This window comes from Calidris pugnax, unplaced genomic scaffold (assembly GCF_001431845.1).
Source record: "Calidris pugnax isolate Ruff unplaced genomic scaffold, ASM143184v1 scaffold42, whole genome shotgun sequence".
Taxonomy (NCBI): domain Eukaryota; kingdom Metazoa; phylum Chordata; class Aves; order Charadriiformes; family Scolopacidae; genus Calidris; species Calidris pugnax.
This window is the reverse complement of record NW_015090920.1, coordinates 1,230,914-1,250,672: the sequence shown is the minus strand read 5'-3', so window position 1 is coordinate 1,250,672 and position 19,759 is coordinate 1,230,914. Positions and strand designations below refer to the sequence as shown.

General features: G+C 40.2%; 1 protein-coding gene across 4 annotated transcripts; it reads left to right on the top strand.

Annotated features, from left to right (window-relative positions):
• Nucleotides 1–88: 88 nt before the first annotated feature.
• Nucleotides 89–19,613, top strand: HELQ (helicase, POLQ-like). 4 transcript variants are annotated; one of them, XM_014950108.1, is made up of 18 exons: nucleotides 89–345; nucleotides 1,285–2,023; nucleotides 2,363–2,541; nucleotides 3,070–3,270; nucleotides 4,217–4,289; nucleotides 4,761–4,858; nucleotides 5,449–5,547; nucleotides 6,111–6,256; nucleotides 7,169–7,408; nucleotides 9,352–9,493; nucleotides 9,797–9,901; nucleotides 10,433–10,652; nucleotides 11,463–11,620; nucleotides 13,048–13,146; nucleotides 13,424–13,597; nucleotides 14,015–14,128; nucleotides 17,547–17,681; nucleotides 19,431–19,613. In XM_014950108.1, the coding sequence occupies exons 1-18, from the start codon at nucleotides 193–195 to the stop codon at nucleotides 19,515–19,517; spliced, it is 3,162 nt and encodes a 1,053-aa protein (XP_014805594.1). In that variant the 5' UTR covers nucleotides 89–192; the 3' UTR covers nucleotides 19,518–19,613. The 4 variants fall into 4 exon arrangements, with proteins under 4 accessions (XP_014805594.1, XP_014805595.1, XP_014805596.1 ...); XM_014950109.1 differs by having other exon boundaries at nucleotides 221–345; nucleotides 1,290–2,023; XM_014950110.1 differs by lacking the exons at nucleotides 89–345; nucleotides 2,363–2,541 and having other exon boundaries at nucleotides 1,896–2,023.
• Nucleotides 19,614–19,759: the final 146 nt, after the last annotated feature.

The window sequence follows — 19,759 nt, the reverse complement described above, 5'->3', positions numbered from 1 at the left end:
CTGTTGTGGGGCGATGAACCCTCCTACGTCTGTCGCTCGCTGGCGGAAGTGGTGCCGGCGGCCGTTGCTCTGTTCCCCTCATGGCGGGCCCGGCCCTCCCTCACCCTGCCCGGCCGCAGCCTTGACCGTCTCCGCGCCGCCCTCCCGCCTCACGGCGGAGCCTGACATCCCCCCCGCCTCGGGCAGGTGGCGATGGCCGAGCCCACCCTGGTGGTGCGGAGGAAGAGCCGTCCCGCCTCCGTCCGCAAGCGGAGCCGGGCCCTGGTGCAGCCCAGCGCCGTCTGCTCGCCGGTGGCTCGCAAGAGGCTGAGCTCCGGTGGCGAGAGGTCCCCGGCGGAGGCTCCGGTGCGCGGGGGTGGCGGGGCGCGGGGGGGACAGGCCCCTGGGGCTGGCATGGAGCCGGGGGGGGGGCTCCGCCTGGGAGGGGGCCTGGCGCTGCTCAGGCCTTGCTTCGTGTGAGGGGGGTGTATTTTGTTTTAAATTAGCTTTAAAACAAATTTATCCCTTCTAAGTATCTCTGCAGGCATCGCATCTGCTTATAGGTGAAGTATCACTGAGTTTAAAGCGTGCGTTCCGTTAGAAGTCCCAGTCAAGTCCAAGAAGTCCCACCTAGAAGTCAGGCTATGGTTTCACAGAATGCCTTGGCTGTACTAAATTATCCTCCACTACTAGTGTAGAAATGCAATTTAATTTTAAATTTGTAACGTTCTAGCAGTATTTGTTTTGCAAAAGAAACGTTTGCCCAGAGACCCTCTGTTCTGCAAGTATTGCTTGGCTGCCTTACACAGCAACAGCATCAAAGCAGGTTAAGAGAAGCAGATCACACTGGTGATAATTGAGTTCCAGAGAATCTCTCCTGTGATGTTTCTCAGAATCACAGAATGATATGGGGTTGGAAGGGATCTCTGGAGACCATCCAGTCCAACCCCCTGCTAGAGCAGGGCCACCCAGAGCAGGTTGCACAGGAACGTGTCCAAGGTGGGGTTTGAATGTCTCCAGAGAAGGAGACTCCACCACCTCCCTGGGCAGCCTCTGCCAGGGCTCTGCCACCCTCACAGCAAAGAAGTTCCTCCTCATCTTTAGGTGGAACTTCTTATGGTCAAGTTTGCGCCCATTTCCTCTTGTTCTGTTCCTGGGCAATATCAGAGTGATATCAGAAAACTCTTTTTTTATTAACTTGAGGAAGAGTTGTACCTGGTGTGTGTGTGCTCTGTAGGGAGTTACGCTGCCTTCTTGTGTTGGTGTTACTTTGGACTATTGATGCTCACTGTTGTTGTTTTACAGTGCAGTATCGATAGTGAAGAAGATATGTTTGGCGACTTCGACAGCTTTTGTGGAAATGATTCTTTGCTAGCTCACCTTGAGGATATAGAGCACAAATACCAGCAGGATAAAAACACGGACGCTCAAGCGGCTGGAGACATCGTACTTGGGAATCTTGAGTCAGGAATTTGCCAAAAAAAAGAAGATAACTTTTCTACTTCAGAAAATAAGATCGCCCTCAAAGCTGACAAAGAGGATGCTTTCCAAATAAATGCAAATGACCCAGTGGATAGCAAGCAAGAGCTGACAGAATCTGCTTTAGATGATTTGCCATCATCACAACTTTTGTATTTTGGGAAAATGGATGAATTTTCTTCTGGTTCTAGAATATCTCCGGTCTCAGAAAGGAGCAATCAATGTGTGAATTCTTGTTCAGACAAAATCAGGAGTCCCTTGTCTTTTTGTCCTGATACTGACCACAGGAACAGACCTACTGACTTTTCCTCGGACTCTAAGCTTGATTTATTTAAAACTGAGAGTCTTAAAGATCATCTGAAAAGTGCTATGACTGGAAATGCCAAAGCCCAGACTCTGCAGGTCTCTAAGACCAAGCAGCTTAAAGAAGCTGTTTTATCTGAAGAGATTTGTGTTGCTAGGAAAACTATTGAATCTCCTTCTGTTGATATAGGCCCTTTTTATGGATTACCCAGCAAAGTGAAAGATCTGTTCAGACAGCTTCGAGGGATTGAAAAGCTTTATGGTAATGTGACTAGTAGTTCTTAAAAAAAAAAAAAAATTGCAACTGTTGCCTGTTTTACTCATTACGCTATAAAATATTTAAGGTAATATTTAAACAGTCTTGGAAACTGATTGTTTTGTTTTATTAAGTTACTATTTTGTGCTTTTAGATGGGTGGGAAACGTTGATATGGCTTATAGAATACTTTGGAAAGCTTGATCACTGAAGGTGGCCTTTTGGTGGTTTATTGAGGAAAAGCTCTCAAATGCAAAGCCTAAAGCATTTTATATGAAACACAGGCATTTTGATATTGATTATTGATCCCCTAGGGATTGCTAATAATTCTTCTTTAATTTTGCAGAATGGCAGCATGATTGCTTAATGTTAGAATCCCTACAGCAAAGAAAGAATTTAATATACTCATTGCCAACCAGTGGTGGAAAAACACTTGTAGCTGAAATAATAATTCTCCAAGAATTACTCTGCAGGCAGAAAGATGTTCTGATGATCCTGCCCTATGTGGCCATTGTCCAAGAAAAGGTCTGGATATGGTGTTTCTGATGCTGCTTGTCTTTTCTGATAATGCTTTGTTGCTTGGCTGGTTTTAAAGACTAATTCTAGCAAACGCCATGATTTTCATAAATATATATATTGTGGGAAGTGAGTGACTTCTCTCCTGACTGCTGCTCTGAGTAACTGTGTAATAAATCAGACTTAAATTATGAGGTGAGGATGCTGAATTATAAAGCGTGCTGAATTTTGCAATAATAGCTTTTTGCAATGCTATGTATAGTTCTGCAGTCTTAGATCAGTGCTGCCCAACTTGCTGAAGAAGTGGTCTTGAAATAAAAAAACTAATATTTCTTAGATAAAAAGGAAAAGTTAATTTTAGAGAACAGATTACATAGTTCAGCTCTGCAGTTGGGGAAGGTCGTCATAGCTAATGTGTTTTCACTAATGCAAACAGCTGATGGTGGTGTGGGTTGGTCACATGCGTGTTGAGGCAGCTCTGAAATCCAAAATGAACATGAGTTTGTTCCCTAATTGATTTTTTTTCCTCTTTTACAGGTTAGGGGTTTATCAAGCTTTGGGGTAGAACTGGGTTTTCTGGTTGAAGAATATGCGGGAAGTAAAGGAAGATTTCCGCCAATCAAGAGGAGAATAAAAAAGTCTCTTTATATTGCTACTATAGAAAAAGGACATGCTCTAGTGAATTCCTTAATTGAAACAGAAAGAATTAATGACCTCGGCCTGGTTGTAGTAGATGAGGTATCTATCCTACATGACTTACTGAGATTTATAATATGCATTTTTTTATATTTATAACACACAATTTTTAGCAAAGAGCAGGGGTTTTTTTTGATTACTTGGCTTTGCTTTGAGTGTTTATCATTAAATTATTACTACTTAACTAGAGTTTGCCTGCGTTGGTATGTAATTCCATAATATTGAAAGCTGTTTTTCTTTAACTGAGACATTTGTTGCTATATCAGGACAATAGATTCTATATTGAGCTATCTACTGTGTTAGTGGTTGGTGATGAATTATTTAGTAACTACTTGTCAATTAGGCACCTCTAATAGATTAGGAAAAACATTGTTTTAATCATATGGATTAATGAATCCATAATCCTATGGATTTATGGATTAAAAACATGTTCTAATCATATGGAATGTATTTTGGGACTCTCAGAATGGAACTCCTAAATGGAGAAGCATGAGACTTTGTGTCTGGTATTAATAATGACTAAATGAAACATTGAAAAAAAGAAATTTCTTAACATTAAAAAAAAAGTCTTAACATAAAAAGGAAATTACTTAATATTTGAATGTGAGAATTGCCCCTTGTACTATGGGGTTTTTCTTAAAACAGTTTGTTTAAAATTGCTTTGGACTGTTTACTGTCAGGAGTTAACTCTTTGTGTCGGATGTGGCTTGGTTAAATGGAAGGTAAATCTTGTTATCTACGTTTGCTCTTGGGTCTATTTTTCCCTAATTCTTAAATATTGTTTCAGTGAGGCTATACTTCTGGAAGGAGCTTACCAGTCAGAATTTCCCAGAGGCATATCATGAGGAAGTCCACCAAAAAGACATTCCTGTCATAATTTTTTAGGACTATGTGATTTGGGTTGTTTGTTGTGTGTTTTTTTTTTTTTGTAGAAATACTCTTCAAGCCAGTAATATTCTTGCATTTTCTTTTTGCCTTCTGTGCACAGTTGCACATGCTCGGTGAAGGCAGTCGCGGAGCAACGCTGGAGATCACCCTTGCAAAAATTCTTTACACTAGTAGTAAGTCATGGCTGCAGTTAATGTTATTAAAATATCATAGTGATGGAATCTCTGGAGAGAAGTCATACTTTTGCTTTCTGGATTTGTGGCTGCTTTTGAAAAACGTGGCATGAGTCCGTGTATTAACTGTGTTTACTCATTTAAGCGGTAATCAGTTGACCCTGGGATGATGGTCTGGGTGTTCTTGAAGCTTTTTTTGATACTACTTCTCTGAGAAATCCTGAGCATTGTCAAATATCTTCCATTTCTTCAGAGGAGCCCCTTAGCCATTCCAATAAATGCTTGTATAGAGAAGGATACCTTTTTTTTTTGTCTCAGATAATATTTCTTAGCTATATCCCCCTTCAAACCTACTACTTCAGCATTTAAAAAGGCTAAGGGTGAGGAAGCAGGCTTATGAATTAAATACTGAGCAGAGCTCTTAAGAGCTACAAACATGACAATAAATGAATCTCAACTTCTGTTTTACAGAAAACACGCAAATCATTGGAATGAGTGCAACTTTAAATAATGTTGGAGACCTGCAGAAGTTCCTGCAAGCGGAGTACTATACTAATAATTTTAGACCGGTCTGTGTATAAACTAGTAACATCAACTAGCAAATATATTTGGCTTTAAAATCAGAGCATATCTGTTTAGTGTCATATCACAGCTTTTGTGCTTAATTTCACAGTGTAATGTAATAAAATGCCTGCTACTGTTTTGCAATTGCACCAGCACAATAAATAGCACTCTGCACTTGTAAATGCACCAGTGCCAGTACCTTTATATTGTTGTTTTAAGCCATTTGTGTCATTTTAACTAAACTAATTTCTAAATTACAGCTGTGATAAGACATTACAGTTCATTTGATATAGTTAGAATCTGGACTACCAATGCCTGAATGCTATAATGACCATGGTTGATGAATAGTTCATGGGATACAATGTTTGTCGTGTTCTTTGTTATAATTAGGCACTTCCCTCAAGGCAAATAATTAAACCAATTAAATTTTAACAAAATTCTTGGGGTGGAATGTCTGCTTGTGTGCATGCCAGCATGTGTATGAAATGTGATGCTTAGGAAAAAAAACATTAGCTGTACATCAGTAATGGCTTAATCTTTAGAGAAGACTTGGTCATTTAACTAAAGTTTGTGTTTACGGCTTCCGTCCCTCTAGGTAGAATTAAAGGAATATATAAAGATCCGAGACACCATTTATGCAGTTGACAGCAAAACAGAAAATGGCTTTACTTTTTCACGTCTCCTTAATTTCAAGGTAAAACCGTAGTGCTGCTTCTTTCTTTGAACTGTAATTATGAAATGTAGTATTTTACAATTATTTGTTTACCGACCTTCCTTGATTTTCACTCCTTTACCCCTCTTTAAGGTAGAGGTTTCTTCAGGATTTTGATGTGTGAAGAGCAATGGGCTTGAGTATACCCAGTGTTTTATGCTTTGGGGTAGATTTCTTCAACAATTGGTCACTCTTAGATGGTATTAAAAGAAGCCATCTAATTTTTGGGGGGTTTTGTCAGCTTGTTACTGCCTTGTAGGGATTCGTTTCAACCTTTAAAAAATAAAAAGGTGTATTGCTAAAATAAATTGCAGTGTTATGGGGAAAAAGCAAAGCATTTGGTTCTTACATCCCTGTATCCCTCAGCTCAAGCTAGATGTGCCAGAAAACTCTTTCAAGGGAGGGATTGGGGAAAAGCTTGTCCTACATCTGCCTGTGGTTCTGTCACATTAAAGCAAATGGGAGTATTCTAGTGAAGGTTGAAAACAAATCTTGAATGCTTAGTTTATTACTTGTTAATGTTTGTCAATCTGTGTTTATGATAGTACTCTAGTAATCTGGAGAAAGCAGATCCTGACCACATCATTGCACTGGTTACTGAAGTTATTCCTAAATATTCCTGCCTAGTCTTTTGTCCCACTAAAAAGAACTGTGAAAACGTGGCTTCGATGGTGTGCAAGTACCTCAAGAAGTAAGTTTGTCATGATTTTTTTTTTTTTTTTAAATTACTGGAATAATTGGTCAGAATTTAGGATTAATCTTCACTAGTTTGCAAGTGACTTTCCCTGGTAATCAGAAGTAAATACTTTAAACGTGAAATCATGTAAAGTTGCTAACTGCATAGATGGTAGCAAACTGCTCAAGGTTCATTTAATGTTTTCCAAAAAAAAAAAAATTTTTTTTTAAATAAACATGTTGAAAAAATGGTTATTAGACAAATTATAAAGAAAAAGGAAAAGCGTACTAAATTAATCTAACCTTGTGTCCCCTTGGCACTGGGCTCTGCAAGCTTAGGAAACAAACATTTTGTCTATAGCCTAATATTTTGTCATGTGTGTTACTGGTCAATCGAGTATCTCTGTTCCATACCCATTTTGTGATGTTCCCTACCTGCTTTGTGAATATACGTTGTAAAATCTGGACCAGGCTTCATCAGTAAAGCAAAGAAAAGCAAGACTTACCTTCGATTTCATTTAAATGTGATTTGATCAACTCAGAGTTAAGCAAAGTTAAACTCTATGTAGGAAGAAAGGACATTAAAATAATCAAAGCCCCTCCCTTGCTATCAAAATTGAAATAATTTCTAATGTATCTATAATCTTCACTTAGGAGGTGATCCTGGTCCTATTCCCTTTCCTCAGGGCACTCAATACCCACACCTGATCAGCATCTGATCCCTTCTGAAGAAAAGAGTTCTATTGCAACTTAATCAGTCTCCTGGGTATTGCTATTTTAAAGATACTGGAAATTGCTGTTTCTCCAACCTAGATGTTAGAGGAATGGATAATAAGCAGAAGTAGACAATAAGCTGAAAGAGACAGTAACTTATTTTAAGTAGTCAATGATTCATCCAAGTCTAAAGAAATGCTTTTCCTTCTCCAAGAGAATTTAGAGCCCACAGGGAGAAAGAGAAAGGAGATCTCATCAAGAACCTGAAGAATATTGGAAATGGCAGCATCTGCCCTGTTCTGCTGCAAACGATCCCTTTTGGTGTTGCCTATCATCACAGTGGCCTTACAAATGATGAAAGAAAAAGCATAGAGGAAGCATATTCTGCAGGTGTCCTGTGTCTGCTTGCTTGCACAGCTACTCTAGCTGCCGGAGTCAACCTGCCGGCTAGAAGGTTAGTGGCTGAAATGGATTTCATTGCTGCATTGATTGTTGCTTTGTAAAGAAAATTGCTTTACTAAGTTGGAAATATTGTATAGAATCATAGAATTGCCCAGGCCGGAAGGGACCTCCAAAGGCCATCTAGTCCGACCTCCCCGCAGTCAGCAGGGACACCCCCAACTAGACCAGGTTGCCCAGGGCCTCATCGAGCCTCACCTTGAATATCTCCAGGGATGGGGCCTCAACTACCTCCCTGGGCAACCTGTCCCAGTGCTCCACCACCCTCACAGTGAAGAACCCTCTCCTCATCTCCAGTCTAAATCTGTTCCCCTCCAGCTTGAAGCCATTGCCCCTCGTCCTGTCACTGCAGGCCTTTCTAAACAGGCTCTCCCCAGCCTTAATGTAGCCTCCCTTCAGGTACTGGAAGGCTGCTATTAGGTCTCCCTGGAGCCTCCTCTTCTCCAGGCTGAACAACCCCAGCTCCCTCAGCCTGTCCTCGTAGCAGAGGTGCTTCATGCCCCTGATCATCCTTGTGGCCCTCCTCTGGCCCCTCTCCATCAGGTCCATGTCCTTCTTATATTGAGGGCTCCAGCCCTGCACACAATACTCCAGGTGAGGCCTCACCAGAGCAGAGTAAAGTGGCAGAATCCCCTCTCTGGACCTGCTGGCAACGCATCTTTTGATGCAGCCCAGGATGGGATTGGCCTTCTGGGCTGCAAGTGCCCACTGCCTGCTCATGTCCAGCTTCTCCTCCACCAGCACCCCCAAGTCCCTTTCCTCAGGGCTGCTTTCCAATCCCTCACCCCCCAGTTTGTATTGGTGGCGAGGATTGTTCCAGCCCAGGTGCAGAACCTTGCATTTGCTCTTGTTGACCCTCATGAGGTTCCCCTGGGCCCCCCTCTCCAGCCTGTCCAGGTCCTTTTGGATGACATCCCATCCCTCTGGTGTATCGACAACACCACACAGCTTGGTATCATCCGCAAACTTGCTGATGGTGCCTTTAATCTCCCTGTCTATATCATTGATAAAAATGTTAAACAGCACTGGCCCCAGCACGGACCCTTGAGGAACACCACTTGTGACTGTTCTCCATCTGGACTTTGAGCCATTGAGTACCACCCATATCGGTGCCATTTAAAATCTTTTTCTGCTCCTCCTAGCAAATTGGAAGCGTCAGGGATTTTGCATTCAACTCAAGACCGCAGCGATTTTTTACGTAGGAACTGTGAATCGGTAGCAAGTCCCTCAGAATGCATAGCTGAAGAGCACATATCTAAATGAATTAAGAAAATTATAATAAATGGAAGGAACGCTTCAGTATTTTAGTAATGCTAGGCAGAAGATTATGAAATTCATGGTGGTTTCTTTAGATATTGTCCTAAGAACAGTGTTTAAATCCTATCTCCTTAGAAAAGATTTATTTTACAGTTTGAACACAAACTGGTAGTTTTTAACTATACACAAACGATAGTTTTTAACACCAAAATGTGTTATCTTTTCTTATACAAATGCTGACAATATGGCTGCTGTACTCTCTTTGACTGAACACTGTTTGCTAAGAGTCCAGTTTTGTGTGCATGTGTGTTGGAATAATGCATCTGAGGGGAGAAAAAAAATCATACAGACAAGTGTTTTTTTTAACACTGCTCTATGGTCAGTGTTGCTTATGTTTCTCAGTAGGGTTTATTTTATATCTCAGTGATTTTTTCACTCAGGCCTTTCAGTAGATGTAAAAACTAGTTTAAAGGTTCTGCAAAACATAATAAAAGTGACTTATCATTCAATAAACCTTAAATTGTTAAATGCTTTCCTGGTTGATTTGCACATCTGTTCCAACAGCTGCATTTGATATTTATGGTTTTTTTACTACTCATTAAGCAAGGGGCAATTGTAAAATTTTATCACCGCATTAGTAGTTTTAATATAAAGCATTACTTACTAAAGACTTCTTTACAGGGTTATTCTAAGAGCTCCTTATGTTGCCAGTGATTTCCTGAAGAAGAACCAGTATAAACAAATGATTGGCAGAGCTGGTCGAGCGGGTATTGACAGCGCTGGAGAAAGTATTCTCATAGTGCAAGAAAAAGACAAACACTTGGTAATTTTTACAAAGCTCTTGGTAATTTAAATTGTTGGATTAAGCTGGTGGGATAAACAGGGGGAGCTGAGCTGCCTAGCTTCATTTTTGTTCACTTCTCAACGTTTCAAGTATTTGATCTATGTAATAATACCTATAAACTTACCTTTATGGGGTTTGTTTTCAGATGGGAACTGTAAACTTTAGGCATCTATGCTTATTTTCATTATAAGCTGAACTGCCTGTATCAGGATCTTGAAAAATGTAAAACTAATGCATAAATATTTTCCCTTAATATTTGAATATATTTCTTGCTCTTTTTAGGTTCAGGGTTTAGTTAACAGTCCTTTGGAGAACTGTTACAGCAATCTTTTGCTGGAGTTGAACAAGGGAATGCAGAGCCTCTTGCTGTCTTTGGTTGGACTGAAGGTATCATTTAACTCTTCTCTGTGAGTAACTTAAGTGCTTGGGAATGCAAAGAAAATTTTACCTGTTGTTTCTATAGAAAAAACAGACTTTCTATAAACAGATTTGCTACAAGTTCAGAAAAGTTTTTAGTCAGATAAGAAGGAAAAAGATTTGATTAGTCTTTTTATTTAACTCAGTTATCAAGTGATCATGTAACATGGTAATTTTCTTATGTGTAAAAGTCAAAATTGTATCTATAATACTATATTACAGTATTAATAATATTTCCTTTTCTGATACTTGATTCAAAATACAAACAGTGGAAACAAATTAACCCAATGCAGTAGCTAGAATAATAGAACAGACGGAGAGCAGTCCCATCAGATCCATCATAGGCTGTCTAGCATTCTATTTGTTGTCATGTATTTCTATAGAAACATATTAACAGGATATGAAACTGTTCTATTTAGTAAATTTTTTCCTATAGCTTATGGAATGTCTTAGGTGAAATGACACCTTTAAACATGCTGATCACTTGCCAAACTGATGCAGATTGCAGTTACGCACGAGGAAGTGGACAATTTCATGTGCAGTACATTGCTGGGTGTTCAGCAGCAGCTGCTGTCTAAAGAGAAGAGCCTCTCAGAGATAACTAAAGAAGGGCTGGAAAATCTAATAGAAAAAGGACTTCTTAAAGGAAGAATATCTGAGAAGGAACACAATTCCAAATGTATACTAACAATCACACCGTTGGGTAAAGCTACATACAAAGGTAAGACTTTTTTTTATTCTTACCATGGTCTTCATTTCAACAAACCCTTTCATCTCAGCCTTAGCTCACTTCTGTCTGAAACTGCAGTTTAAAATTAGTTGTAGAGAGACAGTTTTGCTTAATGATGTGCTGGACTGAAAATGGGAATGAACAAGTATTGCATGACTGAAGATGATGGGAATGAAGTGTAATAAGGCTGGTTGGAACAGGAGTAAAACCAGAACTCTACCTCAAAACAAAAAAAAGGACTTAAGGATTTGATTTAGTGATTGTAATCAAAATGGCTCATGACCTCTTTTTATAATTAATTGTTATGAACAGATACTGAGAAGGCAGCCATTTCTTGACCTTGAGGGAAGCTTAAAAGGGAAAGGAAGAGTATGACATGTAGACCAATTGTAATAAAGAGTATATCAGGAAGTTCTGTTTTCCTGTCATATGGAGTATGGAATGCAATTGGAATAGAAGGAATCTCTGAAAGATTCCTTCAATCTACAAGTGTCCAAGAGTTTCATTAGAGCCAAGGCAATTCACAGATGCTCCAAAATCACAGGCAGAGAATGGACAGGCACGGCAGTAGGTGACTGCCTTTCCCCAGTTCCATTTCACTGCCCAATTTAGGTTAGAGCAATTATTCAGGTTACAATTAATTCCTCTTCAATTTAGATGGCATAACAAGCTGTTGTGGAAGGTAAGGGAAATACTGACTCTATGTTAAAACCTATCACACTTAACTCTGTATGCCTGTTTAAAACTGCAATACGTTGTGTGCTTATTATATATATATATATTATATTATGCTTATTGTAGGGTCTATAGACTTGGCATACTGCAATCTTCTTTACAGAGAATTGAAGAAAGGTTTGGAAGGGCTGATTCTGGAGAGCAATCTTCATCTTCTATATCTGACAACTCCATATGATATGACTTCTGACTTTAGACCAGATTGGATGATATACTTGAGACAGGTGAGAATTTACTAGCAAACGTGCAGCGGGGCACATAGTAATCCTGCTTGTTAAACTTTGGGTAAGTTTATACATGTAGGAAATGTAGATAGTGGGGTAACAATTTGAAAAATTAAGATAACGCTATTTTATTTTCAGTCACAGGGCAGAATTGCTTTTCTGTATTGCATAAAAACCTAAGTTCTCTTTTGTATTTATAATATTAGACCCTGTTCAGGGAAAACGATGTCATGAAACACATCTCTTGTACTTCCAGTCCTGACTCTAACCTTGATGCTAGCCTTGCTATCACCAGCATCTGGTTAATCTTAAACAAAACTGTCCTATAAACTAATTACATGTAATCACAGTCACTGTAGTCTTGCAAGAAAACCACTAGGAAATTATTCAAGAGCCATATTTACCTTCTGATGCTCGCTCATTTAATCTGTAGTTGAGTGTTAAATCTTAAATCTTTCTTTGGTATCTGAGTCTAATGTTTAACTCTAGATTGCCACTATTACACTGTGACCAATGCCTTCCTGCAGACTGCTGTGCTTATGTCAGCCTTAGCAGCACAGCCCTTACCCTAGTCTCACACACTCTGTAAGATCCACCCATAATTCAACTACTACTCCCTTTTCTATAAAGCCTTGTGTACTAGGGGAGAGCACTAAAAACTGTTTAATTTTGTTAAAACCTGGCATTCGGAGATGGACAGTTACAGATAATTCAAGCAAGTAGGCAAAGAAACTGCAGATCTGTGTCTAATAACTATGTACTATATATAGATACTGAAAAAAACTGTTTCACTTTGAGTATACGTGTGTTTTCTATAACATTAAGAGAACTAAATATCTAAATATTCATTATAAAACTATCCTCAAGTCTGCAGAGTAATTGTTAAGCTCAGAGAGCAGCCTCTGATCACCATTTGAGAAGACGTTAAATCCAGGAGATGCTGTAATGTTGATGACATTTCTTGGAAAAAAAATATTTGAGCACTTAGAAGTGACTTAGTTCTCCAGGTTTTTTAATTTGTTCATCTTGAATCTGAAATATACAAGTAAACGTTTTTACCAAGGGATGCAAGAAAAGTGATGTGGTGTGCACCTTAATACTGGAGTGAGCTATACATTTATGAAAGAAAAACTTCATATGTGTGCACACCAGAAACTTCTCAGTAGAACACGTATGGAAATGTATTTCCAAACCAGCAGAGTTCAAGATGAAAAAGAATAAAAGCTTGTCATTCACAGAGGAAAAGGGAAGGCAAATTTTATCTGTCTGACGGTGGTATCAGTATTATATAAATTAGATGGGAATTTATTTTTTTTTTATGGCTGAATAGAGCGTATTCACATTGTCTGCAGCTCTTCTGATTTGTAACACTTAACTTTTAATGACTTGTTAATAAATAACCTTGACTGTAGTCTATCTTATTTTAGTTCAACCAGCTAAGTACAGCAGAGCAAAAAGTAGCGGATATTGTGGGAGTACCTGAAAGCTTTATTACAAAAAAGGCTTCTGGTCAAGCCATCAGAAAGGTAGGCTGGAGATTTCTCATACCTAAGTTGACAGAAATTTGATTATTTTCAAATTCTAGATTATTTTTCTGATAGTGTTCTTCATTTACTGTTGTATTTATTAAGATTCTTTTAACCTCGTTGTTTGGTTTTCTTAATGTTGTTTAATGTCTTTGGGTATAACATAGACCTGTTTTAGAAATGTGAAGGAGTAGAGAGATGGAAATAATTTCTTTGTGGCACTAACAATACCTTGAATGTGATATTGGCTCTGAATTCTAACTTGCTTTATTCCTAGAACGTGGACAGTGCTGTGGTAAACAGGCTCTACCTCTCCTTTGTCCTTTATACCCTGCTGAAAGAGACCAACATATGGAGCGTGGCGGAGAAATTCAATATGTCCCGAGGATACGTGCAAAATCTCCTTAATTCTGCTGCCTCATTCACCTCCTGTGTTCTACATTTCTGTGAGGTAGTGTGTTAAATTAATTCCAATAAATCCTTTGGGATTGGTTTTACAAAAATCTAGAGTTTTGTTCTTTAATGTTAGAACTGAACACAGGTGTTGTGATTTGCCTTTTCTGAGTGAAAACGTGGTTTTTTTCACCTTTTCTGTTCAAATTTTTTTTTTTCCTGTTCAGAAACGCATGCTGGTACAGTGATTATTTTATTAAAAAATTAAATATCGTGTATTAAAAGTAAGCTTTATGCACTGAGAATGTGAAAATACACAAACTGTACAGGGCATGGATCGGTGTCAGTGCTGTTTGTGAAATAGTAGTAGTGCTTCCCCTGTCTAAAAGCCAAATAACTGCTTGTTGCTGTAGCAGAGCTTTTATCAGAAATACAGAATTTAGGCTCTCAGTTTTAATCATCTTTGTCTCTGCAGGAATTGGAAGAATTCTGGGTTTATAAAGCCTTGCTGACAGAACTTACCAAGCAGTTGACATACTGTGTTAAGACAGAACTCATCCCTCTGATGGAGGTAGCAGGGGTTCTAGAGGTTAGTAAACCTGACTTTCTGAGATTTTTTCAATGTAAACCTTTATTCTAAATATTGCTGTGCTTTTTAAGATATCTGGAAGACCAAGTTAGTTTTTTATTATTTTGCCTAGTGCAGATTATCTTACAACAGTCCTGAAGTTGGGGAAAAAGTGGTCTGTTGAGGAAATAGGAGCTGGAGCCAACGATGGTTTTCTTCTGGCTGCTACAGGGAAAATGCTCAATAATTGAGCTGTGTACTCAGTTGGAAAACATAGTCTAGGTTTCTTTTGTGGTAAGGATTTTTCAGTTCATGGGAGTAGAGAGGAATAAGAATTTAAATGTTTAGTTAATTTAGATCCTCACAGAAATGTGTGAAGTCCGATTGGAAACTTAGGCTTTCACAATCACTTGCAGTACTGCATGTATTTTTAAATAAGAAACTCATCAAAGACTCCTATTAAAGTAGAAAATATTTTTGGGCTTTGGTGCAAGGTTATAACTAATCATTGACCTCTTTGGAAAATGATCTAACTTGCCTGTCCAGCCTTTTGTGGAATCAGTTTGTCAGCAAACCATTAAATTTAGTGGCAGTAAGGTTTTAGTCTGAGAAGCTAAACAGAGATGAAGACTTCGAACCTAATGGTTGTTTTTTTTATATATATATCAAATTTTCTGTATTGAATGCAAAAGGTGTGAATAGTCTTTTTTGTTTCATGGCTCATCCCGTATGGGAGCATTTCTGTGTAAGGGTGAAACCAGCCTGGACAGCACGATTCTGCTGAAGTTGTGTTTTAAAGATGGGTCTTCAAAATTATTGCTGTCACCAAGGTACTTGTGCACTGGAGTTAAAACTATACTGACAGGTGGTGCTTGTGGCAGGTGGACTGTCATGTTGGACAGATGGGATTTGCTTAGACTTCTGTGGAGGAAATGATTAAATCAACCTTAAGGGTACGGTAGTGAAAGAGAAAATTACTTTCTGCACTTTTACTTCCACAGATTTGAAAGAACAATCTGAAACCTTTTCATGATATTTAAGTCATTAAGTGGGGAAAGATTCTGTGTCATCAGTCATACTGTGCATATAACAGCCAAATAGAGCACAGAACGCATTTGTTGCAAATAATGATTATTTTTGGTGAAATTGGTGCCACTTGCTTCCCATCAATGAACGTGCATAGTGCTCAATTGTCTTTAAAAGAGGTGGGGGGGAATAAACCAAAAAGTAATTGACCAAATGTTTGGAGGTGTAACACTTGGTTCATCAAATGGCTATTATTACTTCAGAACTCAAGATAGTAGAGCCTTGGCTATACTAAATTACCCTCCACTACTAGTGTAGAAATGCAATTTAATTTAAAATTTGTTTTGCAAAAGAAACGTTTGCCCAGAGACCCTCTGTTCTGCAAGTATTGCTTGGCTGCCTTACACAGCAACAGCATCAAAGCAGGTTAAGAGAAGCAGATCACACTGGTGATAATTGAATTCCAGAGAATCTCTCCTGTGATGTCTGTCAGAATCACAGAATGGTCCAGGGTTGGAAGGGATCTCTGGAGATCATCTAGTCCAACCCCCTGCCAAAGCAGGGCCACCCAGAGCAGGTCCCACAGGAACGTGTCCAGGTGGGTTTGAATGTCTCCAGAGAAGGAGACTCCACCACCTCCCAGGGCAGCCTCTGCCAGGGCTCTGCCACCCTCACCCCAAAGAAGTTCCTCCTCATCTTTAGGTGGAACTTCTTATAGTCAAGTTTGTGCCCATTTCCTCTTGTCCTGTCCCTGGGCACCACTGACAAAAGACCGGCCCCATCCTCTTGACACCCTCCCTTGAAGTATTTATAGGCATTGATCAGATCCCCCCTCAGCCTTCTCTTCTCCAGACTCAAAAGACCCAAGTCCCTCAGCCTCTCCTCATAAGGGAGATGCTCCAGGTCCCTCATCTCTGTAGCCTCTGCTGTCCCCTCTCCAGCAGTTCCCTGTCCTTCTGGAACTGGGGAGCCCAGAACTGGTCCCAGTGCTCCAGATGGGGCCTCCCCAGGGCAGAGCAGAGGGGCAGGATGACCTCCCTCCACCTGCTGTTCCCACTCTTCCTGATGCCCCCCAGGATGCCATTGGCCTTCTTGGCCACAAGGGCCCATTGCTGGCTCCTGGGCATCCTGTTGTCCCCCAGGACTCCCAGGTCTTTCTCCTCAGAGCTGCTCTCCAGCAGGTCACCCCCAACCTGTCCTGGTGCAGGGGGTTCTTCCTCCCCAGGTGCAACACCCATGCTCTCCTGTGTATGTGAGCTCTCAGCCGTGACTTTGCACAAAACTAGAGAAATACGAAAGATGTTGTGATTATAAAAGTAAAAAAACATTTGTAAGCTTAAACCAGGAAAGTATAATTTCTTCTGGAATTTTGTGAAAGCTCTGTCCTATGAAAATTCTGCTGGGGGGGATATAATTGGCCCTCCTTTCAGTTAGACACCCCAAAGAATGTGGGACAGTCATCCCTGTCAGTGACAGTGAGGAAACCATAACAGAAGAGGATGGTAGAGCCAGAATCATCTAGGCTTGGAGAAAATAATGACAAATGGGTTCCTGAGAGCTGGGTAAGATTGTATGAGGGGGTGAAACTGTATTTTTGGGGGAGCAAAGGTTCTCAGTTCAGTATTGATGTTGTTAGAAAAACAAAGAGAATTGGACTGATGCGCAAAGATCACAGAATCACAGAATCTTCTAGGTTGGAAGGGACCTTAAAGATCATCTTGTCCAACCGTCAACCTCACTGACAAAAATAGACACCCACACAACAAACAAGGAGCATCATCACTAAACCAGACCTCCCAGCACTACATCAACCCGTCTTTTGAACACCTCCAGGGATGGGGCCTCAACCACCTCCCTGGGCAGCCCATTCCAATGCCTGATGACCCTTTCAGTGAAAAAATTTTTCCTAATATCCAGCCTGAACCTCCCCTGGGGCAACTTGAGGCCATTTCCTCTTGTCCCATCACCTGGGACTTGGGAGAAGAGACCGACCCCCACCTCTCTACACCCTCCTTTCAGGGAGTTGGAGAGAGCAAGAAGGTCTCCCCTCAGCCTCCTCTTCTCCAGGCTGAACACCCCCAGCTCCCTCAGCCTCTCCTCATAAGACTTGTGCTCCAGACCCCTCACCAGCTTTGTCGCCCTTCTCTGGACCCGCTCCAGCACCTCAATGTCTTTTTTATGGTAGGGGGCCCAAAACTGGACACAGTACTCGAGGTGAGGCCTCACCAGTGCCGAGTACAGGGGGACAATCACCTCTCGGGCCCTACTCGCCACGCTGTTCCTGATACAGGCCAGGATGCTGGTGGCCTTCTTGGCCACCTGGGCCAAGATGTAATGTTTGAGGTTGGTGCAGAGGTTGGCACTGGGTTCTTACTGCTTGTTCTAATAATCTGACATGGGTTTTGACTTGCAGGCACGAGCAAAGCAGCTTTATAACGCGGGGTACAAGACTGTAGCACATCTGGCTAATGCACACCCAGGAACTCTGGTCAAGATGATCGAGCACTTGTCACTGCGTCAGGCCAAACAGATAGTTTCATCTGCAAAGGTAAGGTAGAAACACAAAAACCTGTTTCAAAACTTCTAGATATCAAAGGCGGATGTTTGAATGACATTTGAAGTGAAGGATTGGGTTTACTTTTAAAGGCATTAGTGGATATTTGTGATCCAAACACGATGTATTAAGATTATATTGAAATATTTTCTTGACAGTATGATCTATCTACAATGGTTAAGAGTAATGAATTGAGCAATTGCTGACTTCCCTGCTCCTGGATGACAGGCAGGCTTAAACTTTCCCTAAAACACTTTTTTATATATAGGGTAGTGGAAAGTTCAGAGGGGGAGCAAAGGGCAAAACCATTTGACAGCTTGTCTGGTGAAGCATGGGAATTAAAAACCTCTGTGCTGAGCCATAACTGAAAATGTGCAATTTTGCCAATACCTAAGGACTTACCTTACAGAAATTCTAGTGGTAGTTGTGATAAAAGATTGTTTTTCAGGACAGTAGAAAGGGAAGCCAACATATCAGGTTAACCTCAGCTATTTAGGTTATTTTTGTCATGCCCTGTTATTTTTTCCTTTCTAATTCCTTTTTGAAATATGCATAATGAGAAGGGCCTTCACTTAATATGTGCCTCTAAGGCACACTGAGGGCCTCAGGCACACCTAATTCATCCAAGGGAAAGGGTCTGTAATGGACATTGAGCTCTGTCGAAGCAAAAAATAAAGTACTTTTATATAAAGTGGTTGTATTTTCTGTCCCAAATCTCCATCAGTCATCTGCTGTTGCGGTGGCATTTGCTTCGTGTTTGATTCAGCTAAAATAGCAAGCTTTTGGTAAAGTAAGGGAATGCCTTCAGGGCAGTGGGTCAAACAGTTCCTAATATCTGGGGTCCTAGATGCCTGATGTAACATGCTGTTGTAGGAAATCTTGTATAAAGCAAGCACAACTTACAAATATTTATTCCAACCCGGGAAATAAATGTTTAAGGTTAAAAGTGCTCTTGTTAACAGTTTGTCATGGTTTAAGGCCAGACAGCTGCTTGCTCCCCCCGAGAAGGGTAGGGAGAAAAGGAAGGGAATGGCAAAAAAACCCCCGTATCTTGTGGAGTGAAATAAAGACAGATTAATAGAACAATAATGGAAAAGGTAAATAATAATAATAATAATGGTAAAAGAATGTACAAGTCACTTTTGCTGCCCGGTGAATTGGTTGCCCAGTCTTACCTGAGTTGAGATCACAGATCCCACCACCATCAGCCAACCTTCATTTATACATTGAACATGGTGTCTACGGTACAGAATATTCCATTGGCCATTCTGTCTACACTCCTTTTCAGTTTCTATGGGTTTTTGACTACTATAAACATCACTTAGCAACAACTAAAACAATATGCATTGTTGGCGTTCCTTTCATTCCAAATCTGAAAAGGCAACAAGCACTAGAAAGAAAACAAACTCTATCTCAGCTGAAACCAGAACACAGTTCCAGGCAAAACTGCACTGTGTTTTGTTAAATTCTGTGCATAATGTGATGGCAGAACTAAGCAAACCAGCTGTGTGCTGGATGAGTTTTTGTGTTAAGTGGTTTTTCAAATGGGTATATGCTAATCTGTAAACAATGTTGGATGTGGGACCTGTGGAAAAAGTCTTTTGAGGTCCTGTGAGGAGCAGCAGAAGCAAGACTAGATGCAAGTTTGGGAAGAGCCATTGGTGTTTCAGCCTGTCTAACAGTTAAAACTAATGCTTGTATTCATTTCCTAATGCTGAGGTTTGTTTGGTTTTATTATTATAGATGCTGCTGAGTGAAAAAGCTGAGGCTTTACAAGAAGAAGTTGAAGAGCTCTTAAAGGTGCCTACAGATATCCCAGGAACCTGCTGACCAACTGTCACAAATGAAAATCATGACTCAAAAAATTGGGATATTTTTAAATTTTTAACTTTCCTGTGTAAAGGTGCTGTAATTACAATAAATTTTTAATGTCTTTTGTATACCTTGGCTTTGTGTGAGCTCTGAGTTAATGTTTCTTGGAAAGTTGACTTCATTTGAAGGTTTTGATTATGAAGCTCTTGAACAATAGGCTAGAATCAAAAGATGTGATCTTAATTCGTTTCTGATTTTAG